At 38.5% G+C, this 19,126-nt stretch overlaps 1 protein-coding gene across 1 annotated transcript in view; it reads right to left on the reverse strand.

Moving 5' to 3' along the window:
• Positions 1–19,126, reverse strand: part of TAF3 (TATA-box binding protein associated factor 3) — a 208,305-nt gene that overhangs the window by 45,899 nt on the left and 143,280 nt on the right. Inside the window, exon 3 of the mRNA XM_080666018.1 lies at positions 839–2,661. Within this exon, the coding sequence (XP_080522144.1) occupies positions 839–2,661 (1,823 nt within the window). The remainder of the gene's footprint in view (positions 1–838; positions 2,662–19,126) is intronic.

Raw genomic sequence — 19,126 nt, forward strand, 5'->3', positions numbered from 1 at the left:
AAAAAATTTTTTTCCAAATCAACCAACTATTGTAATCTAAACAACCATGGGCTGAAAAGCAAAGCCATTAAAGGTCACATTCTGAGCCCAAAGAATTGAGGTCCTAGTTTCTACAAAACTGTATCAGTTTCTTTGGCTGTACTCTATGAAAGCCTGATTTACTTACATCATAAAATATTTGGAATTATTTTCTGCCCACCATCCAGGCTGCTAGATAGCCTTGATACTAAGAAACATGTCCTAATCTTATTGAAGCAGAAAATAGAAGGATAGTAGATATTATAGAAAGTAGTGGGCAGCCATAACCTTAAGTACTTGTAAAAATGGCTCATGAGAAAGAAAATCAGTGAGTAAGAAAGGACTCCTCGGGCCTTGCTATCCTCTTAAAATAGCACCATAGTTTCTCATGCTCTTAGAAAAACGAATGCTGGGTGTTTTTTGTTGCTGGTTTTTTTGTTTGTTTGTTTTTTGTTTTTTTGGTATCTAATATTTGGGTACAAAATAGTATGTAGTAGACTTGGTAATTATAAAAATATTATTCACAGTTTAAGATTACAGATTTTTCTTAAAAACTGCCAGAGAATAGTATAGTTAATACTCTGTAATTAGAGTCCTTTTAGGCTATGAATTTTTAACACTTTCCAGTGCACAGAGAGCTTGATTACAAGTTTATGGGTTTTAAAATTAAACATAAATTTTGTAACCCCATTACAAACATATTTCCAGTTAAGTTATGGGTGATTTGCATCCAAATTACAGATAAAATGGCTGGCTTTGTTTACCTGTATTTTTCAATAGGACTTTGTTCAGACAGTGCTGAAAATGAGAAACAGCTTACTTTTTCATGCTTGTGTTTCTCCTTTTCTTTTTCTCTCTTCTCTCTCTCTCTTTTCTCTTTTTCCCTTTCCTTCTCTTTCTTCTCCTTTTCCTTCTCTTTCTCTTTCTTTTTCTTCTTCTCCTTTTTGTCCCTTTTCCTTTCTTTCTCCTTAGGCTTCTCTTTTTCTTCAAACAATTTTTCAGGAAGCATGGGTGACAAAGAGGGCAGCATGGCTGGGATCCTCACGGCCCCAGTGGGGCTGAACAAGGGCAGAGCCATGTCCTTGGGCGGCAGTACCAGGGGGGCTGGTGCCACTTTCACTTTCTCCTCACGACCTTTATCTTTAACTTTGTCTTTGTCTCGCTTATCTTTATCTTTTTTGCCCTTTTCTCTATCTTTCTTCTTATCTTTATGCTTCTCTTTTTCCTTTCTCACAAGTCCATCTTTCAATTTCACTTTGGAATCAACCTCTTCAAATTCTCTTATTTTAAACTTATAGGGATCTGACTCTTCATCTTTTAGGAATTCCTTCCATGGATACTTGGCTTCCTTATTGGCCTCCTTTTCTTTCTCTTTAACTTTATCCTTCTCTTTACTCTTGTCCTTGTTTTTGTCTCTTTCCCGTTCCCTATCTCTCTGCTTCTCTTTCTTTTTCATTTTCGTCCTCAGTTCCTTTTTCAACTTCTTTTTGATGTCCACTGAGGAAGGCAGTTTGGTTTTCTCCTCATACAGCTTGTGCAGAGGTTCGGGTGTGGGAGGAGAGACTGAGGGAGAGGAGAGGTAAGAAAAACTGGGGGGCACATTGGAAGCTGTTCCCATTTTTGCTTTCCGTACAACCTCATCGATGGAGGCGTCCATTGTCCAGGAATTATCAGAACTTGACGTTCCACCTGAAAGAGGCAGAGGAGTGGATCCTAACTTAGTGAAATTGTTCAAGGAAGTGGAAGCTTTTGGAGTTGTACATTCCGAACTTGAAATTCGCTTAGGGCTGGTAAAAATGTCTCCTTCTGATTCTGATCCAGAAGAAAACTCAAAAGGATCTGGCTCTCGTTCAGCACAAGCTCGTGCAATCACAGCATCAATAGAGTCATCAATCGTTTTGTCGATCACAACAGCTTTTCTTGGCAGATTCTCATTGGTCAGCTTCCCAGCCTCAGGGGGTGTTTGTATTTGTTTTACCTGAAGGGTCTCTTTACTAATTTTTTCACTTATTGTAGCTGAAGGAGTCCTATTTGGTGTTTCAGGTCTGATTGGTGTTTGGGGAATATTAGTTATAACCTTGGGACTCTTGGGGCTTTTGGGGCTCTTAGAACGTCCAGGAGATTTCTTTTCTTTGGATACAGTTTTTGGTGACCGAATAGGACTTCCAACCATTGCTGGTGACTGAGTCATTTTAGGTGATTTAGTCTTCTGTCCTGGAGAACTACTTTTAGTCTTTGTTTTGGGTGTAAAAGACTTTGTTTCTAAGGGTTTTGTGGTTGGCATTTGTGATTTTGCAACTGGAGCTAACATTGGTGGCTCTGGCGATGGAGGTGCGAGGTCTGTGCTGTCCTGTACATGGACTGGTGAAAGCATCGGTGGAATCTTTTGGGTATTGATTGAGCTGAGTGGTTCTCGAGCTTCCAATAACACTACATCCAGGGTGTCTCCTTTAGTGCTTATTAGTCGTGGTCGCTTCATGGCAGGCATTTCTTCAACTTCAGGGCTATCTAATGGTCTCTTACCCAAGAAATTCTCATCATTAATAATTTCCTCCTCCTCAAGTTCATCGTCTTCTTCCAAGGGAACTTGCATGGCTTCTGCTGATGTCCCCCCATCAGTGGGCACCTGCTCTTCTTCTTCTTCTGGTAAAGGAAGAGAAAAAAAAAAGTGTTATTGGAATATTAAAAAAAAACAAAACAAAAACAAAATCTGTAACAATAAAAGTAATGATTTCTAGGCAAAAGTAAACATGATTTGAAGAAAAATTTTTGACTGTTTAGAGAGTAAAGCAATTACGTTTTCAAGGATCTTCCAAACTTCCACGCTGTCATTCTTTGAAGAGTGGAAATCAGTGATAGCAGATGTAAACAGTTGTTTTCCTTTCAAGTGGTTTGGCCCTACTTTCGGAATCTGAAGTTTGCTAAGTATTTCCTGTTTGTCATCTGCTCCCTTTTATTAATACTTTTCCTAACCTGAGTAAATGCTGTTTCTCTCTTTTCCTCTTCCTCTTGTGTACATGTACACATACACACAAACATACATACACATGCACACAAAAACAAACATATATAAACACTTCTAAAAATCCAGATACTGGTTATTATATGACTACTATCCTCATAAATGATAAAAATGCATTCATTTTTTAGGACTTTTATAACGAAGTTTAATTCTTGAATTTTGGAAATGTAATCCTCCAACTTGGACATAATTCATATACTATTTATGTCTTCTAGTTTGCTTGCTTAATGCTAGCCATCTTGAGAAGCAGGGTGGTATAGTGAAATACATACTGGCTGTGATATCAGAAAAATAGTGTATCAGCTGGTGGTCTGGCACTACCGAGCAACAGGACTTAGGCAATCTCTTAACCTCTTTGAGCCTGTTTCCTGACCTTTCAAAAGGGGCTAATGTTACTTGCCCTGACTACTTGACTGGGCTGCTGTAAAATTGGATTATTTCTTTCTATACCTACTAACTAAGCATATACCATGCATAATACACAATTATAAAGGCTGAAAGAGCTACTGGAATAAGTAAAAAATAAATCATAACCTAAGAGAGCTTGTAGTTTAGCAGGGAGACACAGTGTATGTGTACAGCATATAGGAAGTGAATAGTACTGTAAGACAATGAAGTGCTACAGTAGTTCAAAGGAGAAATTTCAAAGGTCTGGGGAAGGCTCAACTAATTAATTAAGCAGCATTTCAGATTTCTGGCTATTGGGAATGATGAAGTACAGAACAGATGACGAAGAGATGGAAGCGAACATAGGAAGTGTATGGGAATAATTTGCCTGGGAAGTAGGGTGCAAGATGGAGAATAATAGAAAGTAAGTTTACTGAGGTTGTATCTAGATCCCAGAAGTTTTTAATTCTGGGAAAATGAACATAATCTTTATCCTACTGGTAGTATGGACTTAATGAAGATTTTTAGATAAGGGAGAAAAATAACCAGGGTACCTGTTCCCAAAATTATTTTGACAGGAACGTATATGATTGATGGGAAGTAACAGATAGTAATGGAGAAGTGACAAGTTAGGGATTACTGAAATGATGTAGGTAAGTGACAAAATAAGGGTCTGATATAAAATAGTGGTAATGAATAGAAAGTAGTAGAGGCGGATGATATTTTGAATATGGAATGAATAGAATCTGATAAATGATTAGGTGTAAGTGTAGGAAGAATTCAAACACAATTTCAAGGTTTGAGCCCTGGTGAGTGAGAAATGCAGTCCTTAATAGAAACAGGGAAGGAAGAAGGAGAAAGGTTTCAATAGGCAGCATAGTAGACCTTCAGAATATGTTAGAGTGCATCTTGTTCTTCTCACTCTGGAGGCTAATCTGGATCAAGATCTCCCTGGTCGATGCCCTGGGAGAGTAAAAGGAAACTGCTCTAATGGAAGCAGTCCCTTGAAAGGGAACTCCTGGAACTACTAGTAAGACAGTGCTAGGTCTATCAGATGGAATGTCTGTTTTATAGGTAGGACAACTTGAAAATCTGAGTTTTCTACACAGTGTATTATTTTACTAGTGTAAGATTCTTTCAAATTGAAACTGGCAAGATGACCACCAGATGGACATTAGAACTGAAGAAGGTATGTAGGCTGGGCTATGAAAAACTGTACCCCTTTCCTGAAAATACTTCAGAAAACAGATTGGTTCACTTGGAATTTGGAGTTAACATACTTCAGAAAAAAGAATGGTGGTTGTTCTCATTTAAGTGAAAAAAGAAAGTTGAAACAAAAACATAAAGCTTGATTCAAAGTGGGTCTCTATCAGCCAGGAGTTGTTATTCTGTTTCTGTTATTTTCATTGTTTATTTTCATTTTTTGTTTATTTCAAGTCCTTGCTGATAACTTATATGCATCTATAAGCTTTACATGGTTAGAAGAATATAAATGAATTATAAAACTAAACTATTACAAGTGCTGATTTTAGGAATACTTAACATACAAATGTTTCTTATTTTGATTAGTTTAATTTACAATTACTTTTACGTTTCAAGATTTTATAAGAAAGCTTCAATTGTAGCATCAAAATTCATCAGAATGAAAAAATAATTGTGCTGGAAGAGAAAGCCTTAAACTTTAATAAGAACAGGAAAGGTGTGGAGATATTTACAACAAATTTATGAATTAGAAATTATCTGATACATACCAGACAGTATAAGCAATGTACATGGAAGGCATACAGCATAACAATGAATGAATACCTGTGACATTGCCACCTAACTTTGTAAACAGAACAGAAGCAATGTCATTGGAACTCTTTTGGTTTCTGATTCATCCTTTGCTCTCTCCACTCTCACCTACAAATAACTACTGACCTGGTTTTTATACTCATCATTCCCTTGTTCCTTTACATATTTGTATCTAGTTTGCTTCTTTTTGAACTCTTTATAAGTGGTATCATACTACAATGTTCTTTAGCTTTTTTTCACCCAACATATGTTTCTAAGATTCACCCATGTTGATGCAGGTAGCTGTAGTTATTCATTTTCACTGTTGTAAAATTGTACTATCTTTACTAACTCATTCTCTTGGTAAGAAAGTTTTCCACTCGAGTGAATATATTTTAATTTTTAAAATACCACAAAATTCCAACAAATGAATACAACTCTGCTCAAAAACAGACTTAATTGGTGATTATACAAATGCCTTTCTGGCTTTTCATTACATGAGTAATTTTAATTCTATGTTCTAAGTTTGGAATAAGATCAATATATGATGGCTATTGAGTGATTTATCCTTTATGGTCACCCAAACCCCAACTTGAAGGTTATTTTCAGTATGACAACAGTTTACTATTCTTTTTTTTTTTTTTTAAACACATTTTATTGACTTTTTACAGAGAGGAAGGGAGAGGGATAGAGAGCTAGAAACATCGATGAGAGAGAAACATCGATCAGCTGCCTCCTGCACACCTCCCACTGGGGATGTGCCCGCAACCAAGGTACATGCCCTTGACTGGAATCGAACCTGGGACCCTTGAGTCCGCAGGCCGACACTCTATCCACTGAGCCAAACCGGTTAGGGCAGTTTACTATTCTTTTTAACTAGGATAGTAAAGCATTCTTTGTGTGAATATGCATTATAATAAGCACCACTTTCCAATAATCTGTAAAAATATCCTAAAAGTGTTTTAACATTCTCCTATACTCATTCATGAAAAGAGTTTTACTATACAATAGCACAAAATTTGGTTAACAGAAGTTTGATATTACAAGATATTTGATCTTGATACATCTTACCTAATAATAGACAAACATGTAAATTGACTGTACCTCTGCTACACCCACAGCCAATCAGGAGTGCAAATGCAAATTAACCCAACAAAGATGGTGGGTTAATCTGCATATGCAGGTGTGGAGCGGCCAGGAGGGGTGGGACACCTGCTATGAGGGGGAGGGGGGGCAGCGGAGGGAGCTACAGGAGCGGTGCTCTGGCCGGGAGCAAGGACTTGCCAGCTCCCGGGCGGCCTGGGAGTGAAGCCAGGGGAAGGAAGGCCTATTCTTGCACGAATATCGTGCAACAGGCCTCTAGTTATTACATAAAGGTGGCTTGGTTGGTTGGTGTGCCAGGGTTGTAGTTTAATCCCCAGTCAGGGAACATATAAGAATCAACCAATGAATGCATAAATAAGTGTAACAACAAAGCAATATCTCTCTCTTAAATCAGTAAAAAAAAAAAAAAAAAAAAAAAAAAGGAAAGAAAATATGAGTTGGTGGTCAATGGGAAAAACAATAACAACAACAACAACAAAACCCAAAGGGGACATCTGTAATACTTTAATAAAGACAAATTTTAAAAAGTTACCAAAAAAAGAAAATATGAGTCATAAGCTCTTTCTAATTTAACACAAATATTGATATCAGAATAAAAGCTGTGTTTCAAAGTCAGAAATGTGACATTCTTATGTGAGTATTTTAAAGGTGTTTATTTCCATAGAACTGACTCATTTTCTACTATTTCAATATTTGGAAACTGGAAGGAAAAGACTCCTCTGTATTTATGCCATAAACAAATATTGGGGGAAAAACAAGTTCAAGAAAAACTATTAGTTGTGAGATTTTAAACAAGTGTCTCAAATTCTTAGTGCTTTACTTCACTGATCTAGAAGATGAGCACATTAGCATCATTTACCTTGAAAGTACAGTGAAAACTGATTATTAGAGCTCAACAATATTTTAAATACAATATTTAAAGTATTCAAACTATTAAATAACTAGAGGCCCGGTGCACGAAATTCGTGCACTGCGGAGGGGGGAGATGTCCCTCAGCCCAGCCTGCACCCTCTCCAATCTGGGACCCCAATCAGGGATCGGGCCTAAACGGGCAGTCGGACATCCCTCTCACAATCTGGGACTGCTGGCTCTCAACCGCTTGCCTGCCTGCCTGCCTGATTGCCCCTAACTGCTTCTGCCTGCCAGCGTGATCACCCCCTAAGCACTCCCCTGCCAGCCTGTTCACCCTCAACTGCCCTCCCCTGCAGGCCTGGTTGCCCCCAACTACCCTCCCCTGCCAGCCCAGTCACCTCTAACTGCTCTCCGCTACCGGCCCGTCGCCCCTAACTGCCCTCCCCTGCCGGCCATCTTGTGGCGGCCATCTTGTGACCACATGGGGGCGGCCACCTTGTGCAATGGCGTGACGGTCAATTTGTATATTACCTCTTTATTATATAGGATACTGGTCAATAATAGAGATATACATTGTAAAATAAACGTAACCTTGAAATCCTTTTTTGAGAAGATTAAAAAACAAAACAAACAAAAATACCCTCTCCTAACTCAAATCTCTTGCAAACCAAATAAAAGAGTGCAAGTCCAGAATTAGCATCTGCAGGTGGAAAGGCTATCACCTTAGCCATCTGCCCTAATATATCTCCCTGCAATGAGCAGTCTGGAGCTGCTTGGAGACTTTGTAGGATAACAGACATTGTAGTAAGGAAAGCTGGAAAAGGGTTAATGCTCATGCTGCTAAAGGTGTAGTAAGAAATTATTTATAAAAAGTGTTTCCTTTTCTGCTTGTGTTAAAATTTAGCCAAAGTCAACAATGATAAGACTATTGACATTCTATTCGCTATAAGTGATTATTAGCACTGTCATTCACCCCCCCAAAAAATACCATAAATCCTATCTAATAAAAGAGTAATATGCAGATTGACCATCACTCCAACACACAAGATGGCTGCCCCCATGTGGTCAAAGATCCTGCCCCCATGTGGACACAAGATGGCCACCACAAGATGGCCAGCAGGGGAGGGCAGTTGGGAGGGACCAGGCCTGCAAGGGAGGGCAGTTGGGGGTGATCAAGTCTGCAGGGGAGGGCAGATAGGGGTGACCAGGCTGGCAGAGGAGGGAAGTTGGGGGGGACCAGGCCTGCAGGGGAGGGCAGTTAGTCATCAATCAGACTGGCAGGGGAGTGGTTAGGGGGTGATCAGGCTGGCAGGCAGAAGCGGTTAGGGGCAATCAGGCAGAGGCAGGTGAGCAGTTGGGAGCCAGCAGTCCTGGATTATGAGAGGGACTGGGATCAATCCTAAACGGGAAGCCGGACATCCCTCGATGGGTCCTAGATTGGAGAAGGTGCAGGCTTGGCTGAGAGACACACACACCCATGCATGAATTTCATGCACCGGGCCTCTAGTTATTATATAACTTCTTTACTTCTAGGAGGAAAAAGAAGACTCCACCACCACCAACAAAAACATACTAAGAACCTTAAAGCAGTGTAGGAACCCCTACTGTAAAAAAAGAAATGTTAACTTCCTGCTTCCTGGTAGAGGTTCATGTCCACTATCAACAAACTTATTTGTCTTATAAATTAACTAAAATATGACTGTTATAATTCAATCAAAAGAAAATGCTGCTGCACTAAGAAGTAACTTCATTCTTTTTTTAAAGAAGTAAATTCATTTTGCCAAATGATTTGCATATATAGTACACTTTCTCATTTGTCAAATAGGGGAAAATATGTGCAATAACACAAATGACTCGGCACAAATTTAGCAGCGTAGTTAAAGAGATTTAAAACAGGTATTTCATTGGAAGAATAACTTATGAAAGAGGGGGAAGACAGAGATGATTTCTAAAGTAAACAATCCATGATTCCAAGTCAATATTTGACTATAAAATTATTAGTTAACTTTTTAATTTCACATAATTTCAAGCATATAAAAAAAGGTGTTAGAATACTACAAGAACTCATGAACACCCTACATCAAGGTTCACCAAATTAACATTTTCATTTAGTGTGTGACTGCAGAACAATTCTTTTAAAATTACATATAAGAAATAAAATGGATCCATATTAAATGTACATCTTTTAAAAACTTCATAGATGTTGATGGGAGGGGGAGACACTACAAAGCCCATTCTAATTTTCCTTCATTAATGACACAAATAAATATTCACACAGCTATATCCCAGAGGAGTAATGAGAAAAACGTGCTTCTTCACCAAACTTCCCAAACAAAAACAAAACAAGGCAATAAAGTCTGAACACACCAAAAGGATTTTTTAGGGGTTCATTTTAAGCTACTGTAAATATTGACTTAGAACAAAATATCTTTTTAACTAGAATAGCAAGTGCCTTTAAAGAAACACTGTAATCTAAAAAGCTCATGGACATTAGGAGAAAAAAAGAAATTGCTTGCATATGGCATAAAAATTTTTTATTTCATTAACTGCACAGATGAGTGCAACTTTAAAATTCAGTGGCATGATCTTAAATTAAGCAGGAAATATACTTGTATTTTTAAACCTTAAATATTGAGACAATAAAATGCTATCTGCATATATTTCATTCAAAATTAAGTATATTTAAAATAAGATTTCTTCTGATTTTTTGAAATACATGTGCAGAAATTAATTTCTAGCAAATGATGACAAATTTTCCTATTTTCCTGTTAGTTTATGCATCCCACTGTTTTTATAACAGAGTCCTCTTTTATTAACAAGTATGAAAGGATTCATTTAAAATATATATTTTGTACGCAGCTGGTGTGGCTCAGTGGCTCAGGCGGTCATAGTTCAATTCAGGGCACATGCCCGGGTTGTGGGCTCAATCCCCAGTGGGGTGTGTGCAGGAGGCAGCCAACCGATGTCTCTCTCTCATTGATGTTTCTATCTCCCTTCCTTTCTCTCTAAAATCAATTTAAAAAAAATATTTATTTTATTGATTTTTACAGAGAGGAAGGGAGAGGGATAGAGAGCTGGAAACATCGATGAGAGAGAAACATCAATCAGCTGCCTCCTGCACACCCCCTACTGGGGACGTGCCCGCAACCAAAGTACATGCCCTTGATCGGAATCGAACCTGGGACCCTTGAGTCCTCAGGCCGACGCTCTATCCACTGAGCCAAACCAGTTAGGGCTAAAATCAATTTCTTAATCAATAAAGAAATTAAAACGCAAAAAAAACACACCTTTCTTTTGAGTCAGGGTGTAACCAGGGTGTTCTCATAATTGACTTCAAATAAATGGAAGCTTAGTGTTAAAACAAATAAACAAACAAACAAACAAACAAACATTAAAATATATTTTTTGTTCAAAAACACCATTCCATTTGTCTGGATTATTAAATATAGTTACTATAACCAATTCTTTGAAGCAAATCAATACTACTAATGCTCATTCATTCACTCCTCACTCATTCACCCATTCATCCGTCCATCCGTCCGTCCATCCATCCAACCAACAATCCATCCATCCATCCATCCATCCATCCATCCATCCATCCATCCATCCTTCTACCCATCCATCCACCCACCCACCGAGTGTCTTCTGAATACCACTGTGGCAAGCACTATGTTAGATTCTAGGAAAATAAAGTCGAATGAGATATGATTTACTATCCTTAAGAATTAACCACCTGTTGTGGCTATCAGTTTAAGTGCTGTGGCAGGAATAGGTACAAGGTACACATGTGGCTATATCCAGGGTCATGTAAGACAGAAATCACAATGTCAACTAGAAAGGGAGCTGGACTGAAACTACATTTAAGTTCTGCTACCAGTTCCATGATGCAACCTAGCACAGCCCACTACTCTCCCAGACTTAAGTTTTCTCATCTGTAACGTATAAGTATTGACATTTGATCTACTTCTAAGAGCTGAAGATCTTCACTATTAGGGCCATCTTGACAGGCAGTTAAATATTGTGGGATATTTAACTGCATGTGGGATGTCCCAAAGGGCATGATGGAGCTATTTCTGCTCCTCAATATCTCATTGACCACATGCAACAACGCTTGGCGTTCTGACCACTTGATTTATGTCTTGGATAAAGACAGATCTTTAAAAGTCTGTCACCAAAACATATTTAAGGCCATAAAGCTAAAAAATGAATGACACTTTCCTACTTTTTGAGGAAGGAAACTATAAGAAAATGAAACATAATTTGAAGGAATGCTAAGGATTAAAAGGGTTTGGAACACAGGGTACTACCAGGAGGGTAATACTCAGGTGGGAAGCTGCTGTGAGGAGGGAAGGTCTAGGGCAGTTGGAAGATAGGCAGACACTGTATGCCTGAAAAGACAGGAATGGGAACAATATAAAAACAATCTTAATCCATTTCAAGATTTAATCTTTGAGTTCCAAATGAGGCTAAAATTTAAAAATCCCATCTATGTTCCCTCATAAAATATATTTTAAATCATCCTGTCTATAATTTAACAGTAATTAGACCCTTAAAACACAATTCAATGTGCAAAAGTGAGTAGGTATTTTTTAAACAAACCTATTTACTTAAAAAAAAAAAGAAATTACTAGCAAAGACATGACAATTAGGCAATGACAATCCATACAGTACAAGAAATCAATAACACAATAAATTAATAGCAGAATGAAGATGTGTTATAATACTTATACACACACTGACCTGTAAAAAAGCACTACGTCACTAACATTCTGCACAATAAAAAACTAAAATGCTATATAAGCAAGCCAACCTGAAATGACACCTAGTATTATAAATGGCCTAATCTATATGTTAATACCGTTGTATCACATAACTGCAGCAAGAGTAAGATAACAATATGACTTTGGGGTTTCTATGGCTACATCCTGGTCTAACGTGCCTGAAAGGGCCGGCTGCTGACACCACACAAGCATTCTGAGTGCTTCTTTTTGGTTATTTATGATATGATTTATGATAACGACAACATCTCCTATTTTCTCTCCTCCTCAGATACAATAAATTGCTATCGTTAATCACCCTTCTCAGTTCAACTATGATTACAATAGGGCCAGGCTATGGTAATACTGTGAATTTTTACAAGAGAAATAAATACAAGAAGATCTCGTCAGACAATGTCAATATCTCTAATATTTTAATCATCTTCCTTTAAGTCTTTCAGGATAAATTCGATTACAACTAAGATTCCACATCCAGGATGTAAGCCCTTTGTGAAAACCAAATTCATAATCAAGTACCACACACTCACAAATCACTATTACCATGATTTTCTTAAACTTAATACAACAGTAAGACTTTGCATAGGACATGGATTCTTTTCTAAGAGACAATGGAAGTTGTGTCTTTCTTATAGTTGTGAAACTAATCTTATTGCTGTTGTTTCTTTTTGTTCCCAGAATGAGACAAATTAGGCAAATTAGCCATTCATCTAATGTGCTCTGCCCTGAGACTCCACCCCATCCAAGCTGAGCACAGAAGGCAAAATAATAGAGAAAAAATAAAAACTTTGTAATCACACAGACATGTGTGACCTGCCTTTACTGGCTATGCAGATGCTTAATCTTTCTGAACTTCAATTTCCCTTTACGCCAATTTGGGTTAACAGATAGTACTGCCTCTTTGGTTTTTGAATAACAGTAAGGCAAATGATGTAAAGAATTCAGCAAAGTGGAAAAACTCGTGGGACCTGAAACGGGTCGCATTCACAACTCCTCTTTCAGATATACTTTGGGTAAAGTTCAAGCTAGTTGAAAGGAAGCTGTGATGGATCTTACGATGCACCAATGCATGTTTGGTGACTGGTAGTGAGGATTTTCATATAAAGTTGGTCCTCCAAAACTTCCCTGGAAAATCTTTATGAGATTTAAGATGAATGGAGGTCCTATTTCTACAAGAGCAGCATCTTCTTTTATGATCTGAAAGTTCTGAAACCATATCCTATTATCCAAATAGTGAAAGTAAACACGTGGTCCACAAATGGTTGGCTTTTGGGATGGTAGCATGGTGTACTAAAGATCTGAATTAAGAGAAGACTGACCGCCGAAACTGGTTTGGCTCAGTGGATAGAGCGTCGGCCTGCGGACTGAAAGGTCCCAGGTTCGATTCCGGTCAAGGGCATGTACCTTGGTTGTGGGCACGTCCCCAGTAGGGGGTGTGCAGGAGGCAGCTGATCGATGTTTCTCTCTCATCGATGTTTCTAACTCTCTATCCCTCTCCCTTCCTCTCTGTAAAAAATCAATAAAATATATTTAAAAAAAAAAAAAAAAGAGAAGACTGACCAACACGAGAGAAACCAAGATGGCGGCATAGGTAAGCACCTAAACTGCTAGCTCGCACAACAATTTCAAAACTACAACTAAAAGACAGAACGGACATCATCCAGAACCACAGGAAGGCTGGCTGAGTGGAAATTCTACAACTAGAAGGAAAGAGGAAAGCTCATGGAGAATCAGAGGAGCGGCAAAGGGGTGAGGTATGGAGACACGTGCAGAGAGGAAGGGCGACTGAGTGCCTGGCTGACTTTCTCGGGTGGGAGGGGGAAGGAAGCCCCTGACTGCACTGAACCCCAGTTCCGACTGCACTGAAACCCAGTTCCCGGCGAAACCCGGTGGACGCAGGCTCATACAGGGGGAGTCTGGACTGTCAGGTAGAGAGAAAGGCACATGGATACTCGGAGACCCGGGGGAGCTGTGGCAGGTCTGGAGGTGCACGCGTGCGCACGTGAGCGCTCGCAGAGAAAGCTGAATGTGGAGGTTGCCGCAGTTATTCCCTAGCGGGAGTCAGAAGCTCCTGACTGCACTGAACCCTAGTTCCGACGGCACTGAACCCCAGTTCCGGGCGAGCCCCTGGGGATCCACACTCTTACAGGGGGAATCTGGACTGTCAGGCAGAAACTCAGGGGAGTCGCAGAAGGCAGAGGTCTGGAGGAGCACGCGCAAGGGCAGGGCTGACGGGAAGCCAAGACTGTCTGCTCTGCCCTGAGACTCCACCCCTTCCAAGCTGAGCACAGAGGCTTTTGCAATTTTGCAAGTCTAATCCTATAAGGCTGTCTCCAGTACCGAACTTCTCCCAGCTTAGACACAGCTGATCCTCACAGCCAACTGGCCTGGAGGTCTATTCCTCCTAGTGATACCAACAACAATCAAGACTTAACTACAACAAAGCTGTACACACAGTCCACAAAGGGGTGCACCAAGAGTGTCCACCTCAGGTAACTGGGGAGGCCGACCCACTGGGCCATATAGGAAACCTAGCACACAAAGCTACCCTACGAACTCAGGGAAGCAACAAAAATGTGGAGGCAAAGAAACAGATCACAAATGAAAGAAATAGAGGAAAACAAACGACTGTATATAGAATTCAAAACCACGGTTATAAGGCTTTTTAAGAATATCCTAGAAAAGGCCGATAAATTTAGCGAGACCCTCGAGGATATGAAAAAGGACCAACTAGAAATTAAACATACACTGACTGAAATAAAAAATATTATACAGAGACCCAACAGCAGACTAGAGGAACGCAAGAATCAAGTCAAAGATTTGAAAAACAAAGAGACAAAAAACACTCAACTGGAAAAGCAAAAAAGAAAAAAGAATCCAAAAAGTTGAAGATAGTGTAAGAAGCCTCTGGGACAACTTCAAGCATACCAACATCAGAATTATGGGGGTGCCAGAAGAAGAGAGAGAGCAAGATACTGAAAACCTATTGGAAGAAATAATGACCAAAAACTTCCCCCACCTGGTGAAAGAAATAGACTTACAAGTCCAGGAAGCGCACAGAACCCCAAACAAAAGGAATCCAAAGAGGACCACACCAAGACACATCATAATTAAAATACCAAGAGCAAAAGACAAAGAGAGAATATTAAAAGCAGCAAGAGAAAAATAGTTAATTACCTACAAGGGAGCACCCATACGATTGTCAGCTGATTTCTCAACAGAAACTATGCAGGCCAGATGGGAGTGGCAAGAAATATTCAAAGTGATGAATAGCAAGAACCTACAAACAAGATTACTCTACCCAGCAAAGTTATCATTCAGAATTGAAGGACAGATAAAGAGCTTCAGAGATAAGAAAAAGCTAAAGGAGTTCATCACCACCAAACCAGTATTATATGAAATGCTGAAAGGCATTCTTTAAGAAGAGGAAGAAGAAAAAAGTAAAGATAAAAATTATGAACAAATACATATCTATCAACAAGTGAACCTAAAAATCAAGTGAATTAAAAATCTGAGGAACAAAATAAACTGCTGAATATAATAGAATTAGGGGCATAGAAAAGGAGTGGACTGATAATTCTCAGGGGGAAAGGGTATGGGGGGTGCAGGAAGAGACTGGACAAAAATCGTACACCTATGGATGAGGACAGTGGGGAGGAGGTAAGGGCAGAGGGTGGGGTGGGAACCGGGTGGAGGGGAGCTATGAGGGGAAAAAGGAGAAACAATTGTAATAATCTGAACAATAAAGATTTATTAAATTAAAAAAAAAAGAATTCAGCAAAGTGCTTAATGAATGAGTTAGACTGTACAAAAAGAAGAAAAATTCTTCCCCTCCCTGCACCTATGCCCTTTCTGTGGGCTGCTCTTAGAGGTGAGCCTACTTGCACTTAGGTGACCCTGTACGTGATGGGTCAGTGTTGGTGAACATGACATAAGCAGAGGCTTGAAAACCACTTGCATCCTGGGGCTTGCCCTCTTGCTGCTTTGGAGCAACTTGCAACTACCCTCGCATGAGTGAGTCAAGCGAACCTGCTGGATGATGAGAAGTGCATGGCTTAGAGCCCCAGTCAAATCATCAGACATATGAGTGAGGCCACTGATCAACAGCTGATCACAAATGTATAACCAAGCCCAGCCACGTCCAGCAAAAGAATTGCACAGCTGAGCCAACCTAAAATGCCAACTCACAGAATTGTGAGCAAATAGTTGCTGTTTTAAGCCACTAAATTTTTAGATGGCTTGCTACGCAGCAACATATTAATGATCTATTCACACCATATACATGTACAATGGGATTCATGTTATTTGTGATGGTTATGTCCTTATAAAATGACCACAAAACTAAATTAGTGAAAACGGAATCATTGCGTCTAGGGAAAGGTTCCTATGAGGCTTTGATCAAACATTTTTGTTAGCAGATCAATACAAAACATATTTTACGTGTTTCTGTTTAAAGACATCTCATTTAATATACACTGTTGATTAATTAGCATAGAATGTCAGAATGAAGCTTATCTAACACGCATTTTCTCTGTACGGCACCTCTCAGCCTTCCTACACTTAGGAACATTAGTCAGCACTTAAGCATTGTGCTTGGGGGTCATTTAAACAACACAATCACCAACAAAAAGCAAAAAATATGAAAAATATGGCACTAAATAGACCTTGAAAATGACACTTGTTTACAATATGAGAGCTGAAATAACAAGGCAGAGGGCCACCTTATTTGAACTCAGAGCAAACATGTATGTTGGGTGTACCTCTAATTTTTTGCCACTCTGAATGATCGTGAAAGTGATTTTGACATTACACATACATTTTAGCAAGTAGGCAAAAATGTAAACATGGAATCCACGCATAATGAGGATCAATTGTATATAATTATATGGCTATAACTTCATCAACACCAAATATTTTTATGGAATACTGATTTAAAATAAAAGATTTTGCTTGAAAGTAATTCTAGTCCTCAGAAGGCATTTAATGAAAAGATTAAATGTGCCTTATGAACTTTAACACTGTGACCATCCATATCTGGCAAGACATTCTTCTAAACCCAAACTGGGAGATATTTTAGTTTAAATTCAAAGAACTAGTTATGTGCAGAACACTGGTCAAGCCACATGATCATTCTTTGAATTTCTGGAATACATCAAGTTCTTCCTTCCTCAGGGTATTTATACAGATTCTGCTCTTCTCTGCTGGGAACACTCTTCACGATTCTCATGCTTGCCTCTCTCTCAGCCTGTAAGTCTTAAGCTTAATTATTGTCTTCTCAAATAAGTATTCTCTTGTCATCCCCTCCCTCCAAAAATAAAGTAAGTTTGATGGTTAATGCACTTCTTATCTGTGTCTCCAACTAAGCTTCACTAAGAGAGGAACCACTTTTGCCTTTACCTGCTAAGCAATCATCAACAGGCTGATAATAAATATTTTACTATTAGAAAAATAATAAAAATTATTTTATCATATTTAATTGATTCTAATGGTGTTAAAATGTGCAACTCTGAAACTGATGTGTTTTATAATCCAAGGCATCTTCTTGTCTCTATTACTTGAATAAGTGACAGTGATGTAGCAGTTATGGCCTGTGCATGGGTGAACTTGTCATTCTTGGTAGAATGACTGGACATTGCAACTCCTCAATGTTTCAGTCAACAAACCATTCAAAATATCTTAGGAAGAAATATTTGTTCTATGCAGTTACAAAGAAACATTTTGTCTAATAAGAATCGATTCATAGTCTATTGACATTGTGTGGTTTTGTTTTTTCTTAGTAGTACATAAAAGAATGGTGCTTCTAATGATTGATGGTGTGTCAGGATCAATGAAATATGACAGATGTCTAAATTAAATTATTATTAAATGCTTACTATGGTCCTTTTATCTAATACTGAGAAATTGTTTTTGTTATTAAAATAACATTACATTGGACATCCTTAAGTCAAGGGTCCAGAAGGGGACAACTTTGTTGTTGCCCCCATGTTGTCCATTTTCTTTCCCTTCTTGTGCCCACTTATATAAGACATCCCATTCACCAATTAGCTCTTGTATACAATCCGTTCTACTATACTACCTTACCACATGACCTCTGGGTTTTGGATTAGTGTTTAGAAGCATACTCTTTATCCCAAACCATACTTTATTATTAAGGCAGCATTTCTTCACAATAGAAACAGTGATGGACTAGAACAGTGGTCGGCAAACCGCGGCTCGCGAGCCACATGCGGCTCTTTGGCCCCTTGAGTGTGGCTCTTCCACAAAATACCATGGCCTGGGCGAGTCTGAAGAAGTGGCGTTAGAAGAAGTTTAAGTTTAAAAAATTTGGCTCTCAAAAGAAATTTCAATCGTTGTACTGTTGATATTTGGCTCTGTTGACTAATGAGTTTGCCGACCACTGGATTAGAAGATGACCCTGGTTTATAGAACCAGCCCTTTACCATTAATTTGTATTGATGAGCATAAGATTCAAACACATAGAAAATAATGTTGACCCTACTTACTTCATCAGACTATCAGGTGTAGTAAGTGAACACACAATGTGAAATCATTTTGAAAACTGTTCAAATAATAGAAGTCAATGTCAGTTGTAGTGACAGCAGCACATGTCTTTTATTGCCATCATTCTCCTAGCACCTATCAAGAGCCAGCCCATGTAGGAGCTGTTCCCACACATTCTCTTTTTTTTCTTTCTTCCAACTATGCATGTACAGTCCCAGAGGTTTTAGCAAAAACAATAAAAAAATAAAAGTTCAGTATATTTATACAATGGCTGTTAAAAAGCAAGATTAGAAAGAAGACAAATAAGCACACATATGTAACACCTTAATAAAAAAAATTTTTAAAAAAAGAAGACCAAATTTGGTATGACTCTAGCTTGAAATGGTAACAGAAACATTAGTTCAGTGCCAAATTATAAATTTGATAGGAAGAAAGAAAAATCGGTATTTAAACTTTTTGATTTTTATGTATCTATCCTTGTCTCATTCTATCAATTCCAAATATCCTCATATTTACTAATAGCAGATAAAATCTGCTGCTGGTCTCTTGAAATTTGATGACTCAAAACACAAACAAAAACCCCTAAGAAACCATCCATATACAAGCCACAAAACAAGAAATTCACAATGGTATAAAAATTACTACAAAAATGCTATCCTATCTAATAAAAGAGTAATATGCAAATTAACCATCA

The sequence above is a fragment of the Plecotus auritus genome, assembly GCF_963455305.1.
Source record: "Plecotus auritus genome assembly, chromosome: 1".
Classification (NCBI taxonomy): domain Eukaryota; kingdom Metazoa; phylum Chordata; class Mammalia; order Chiroptera; family Vespertilionidae; genus Plecotus; species Plecotus auritus.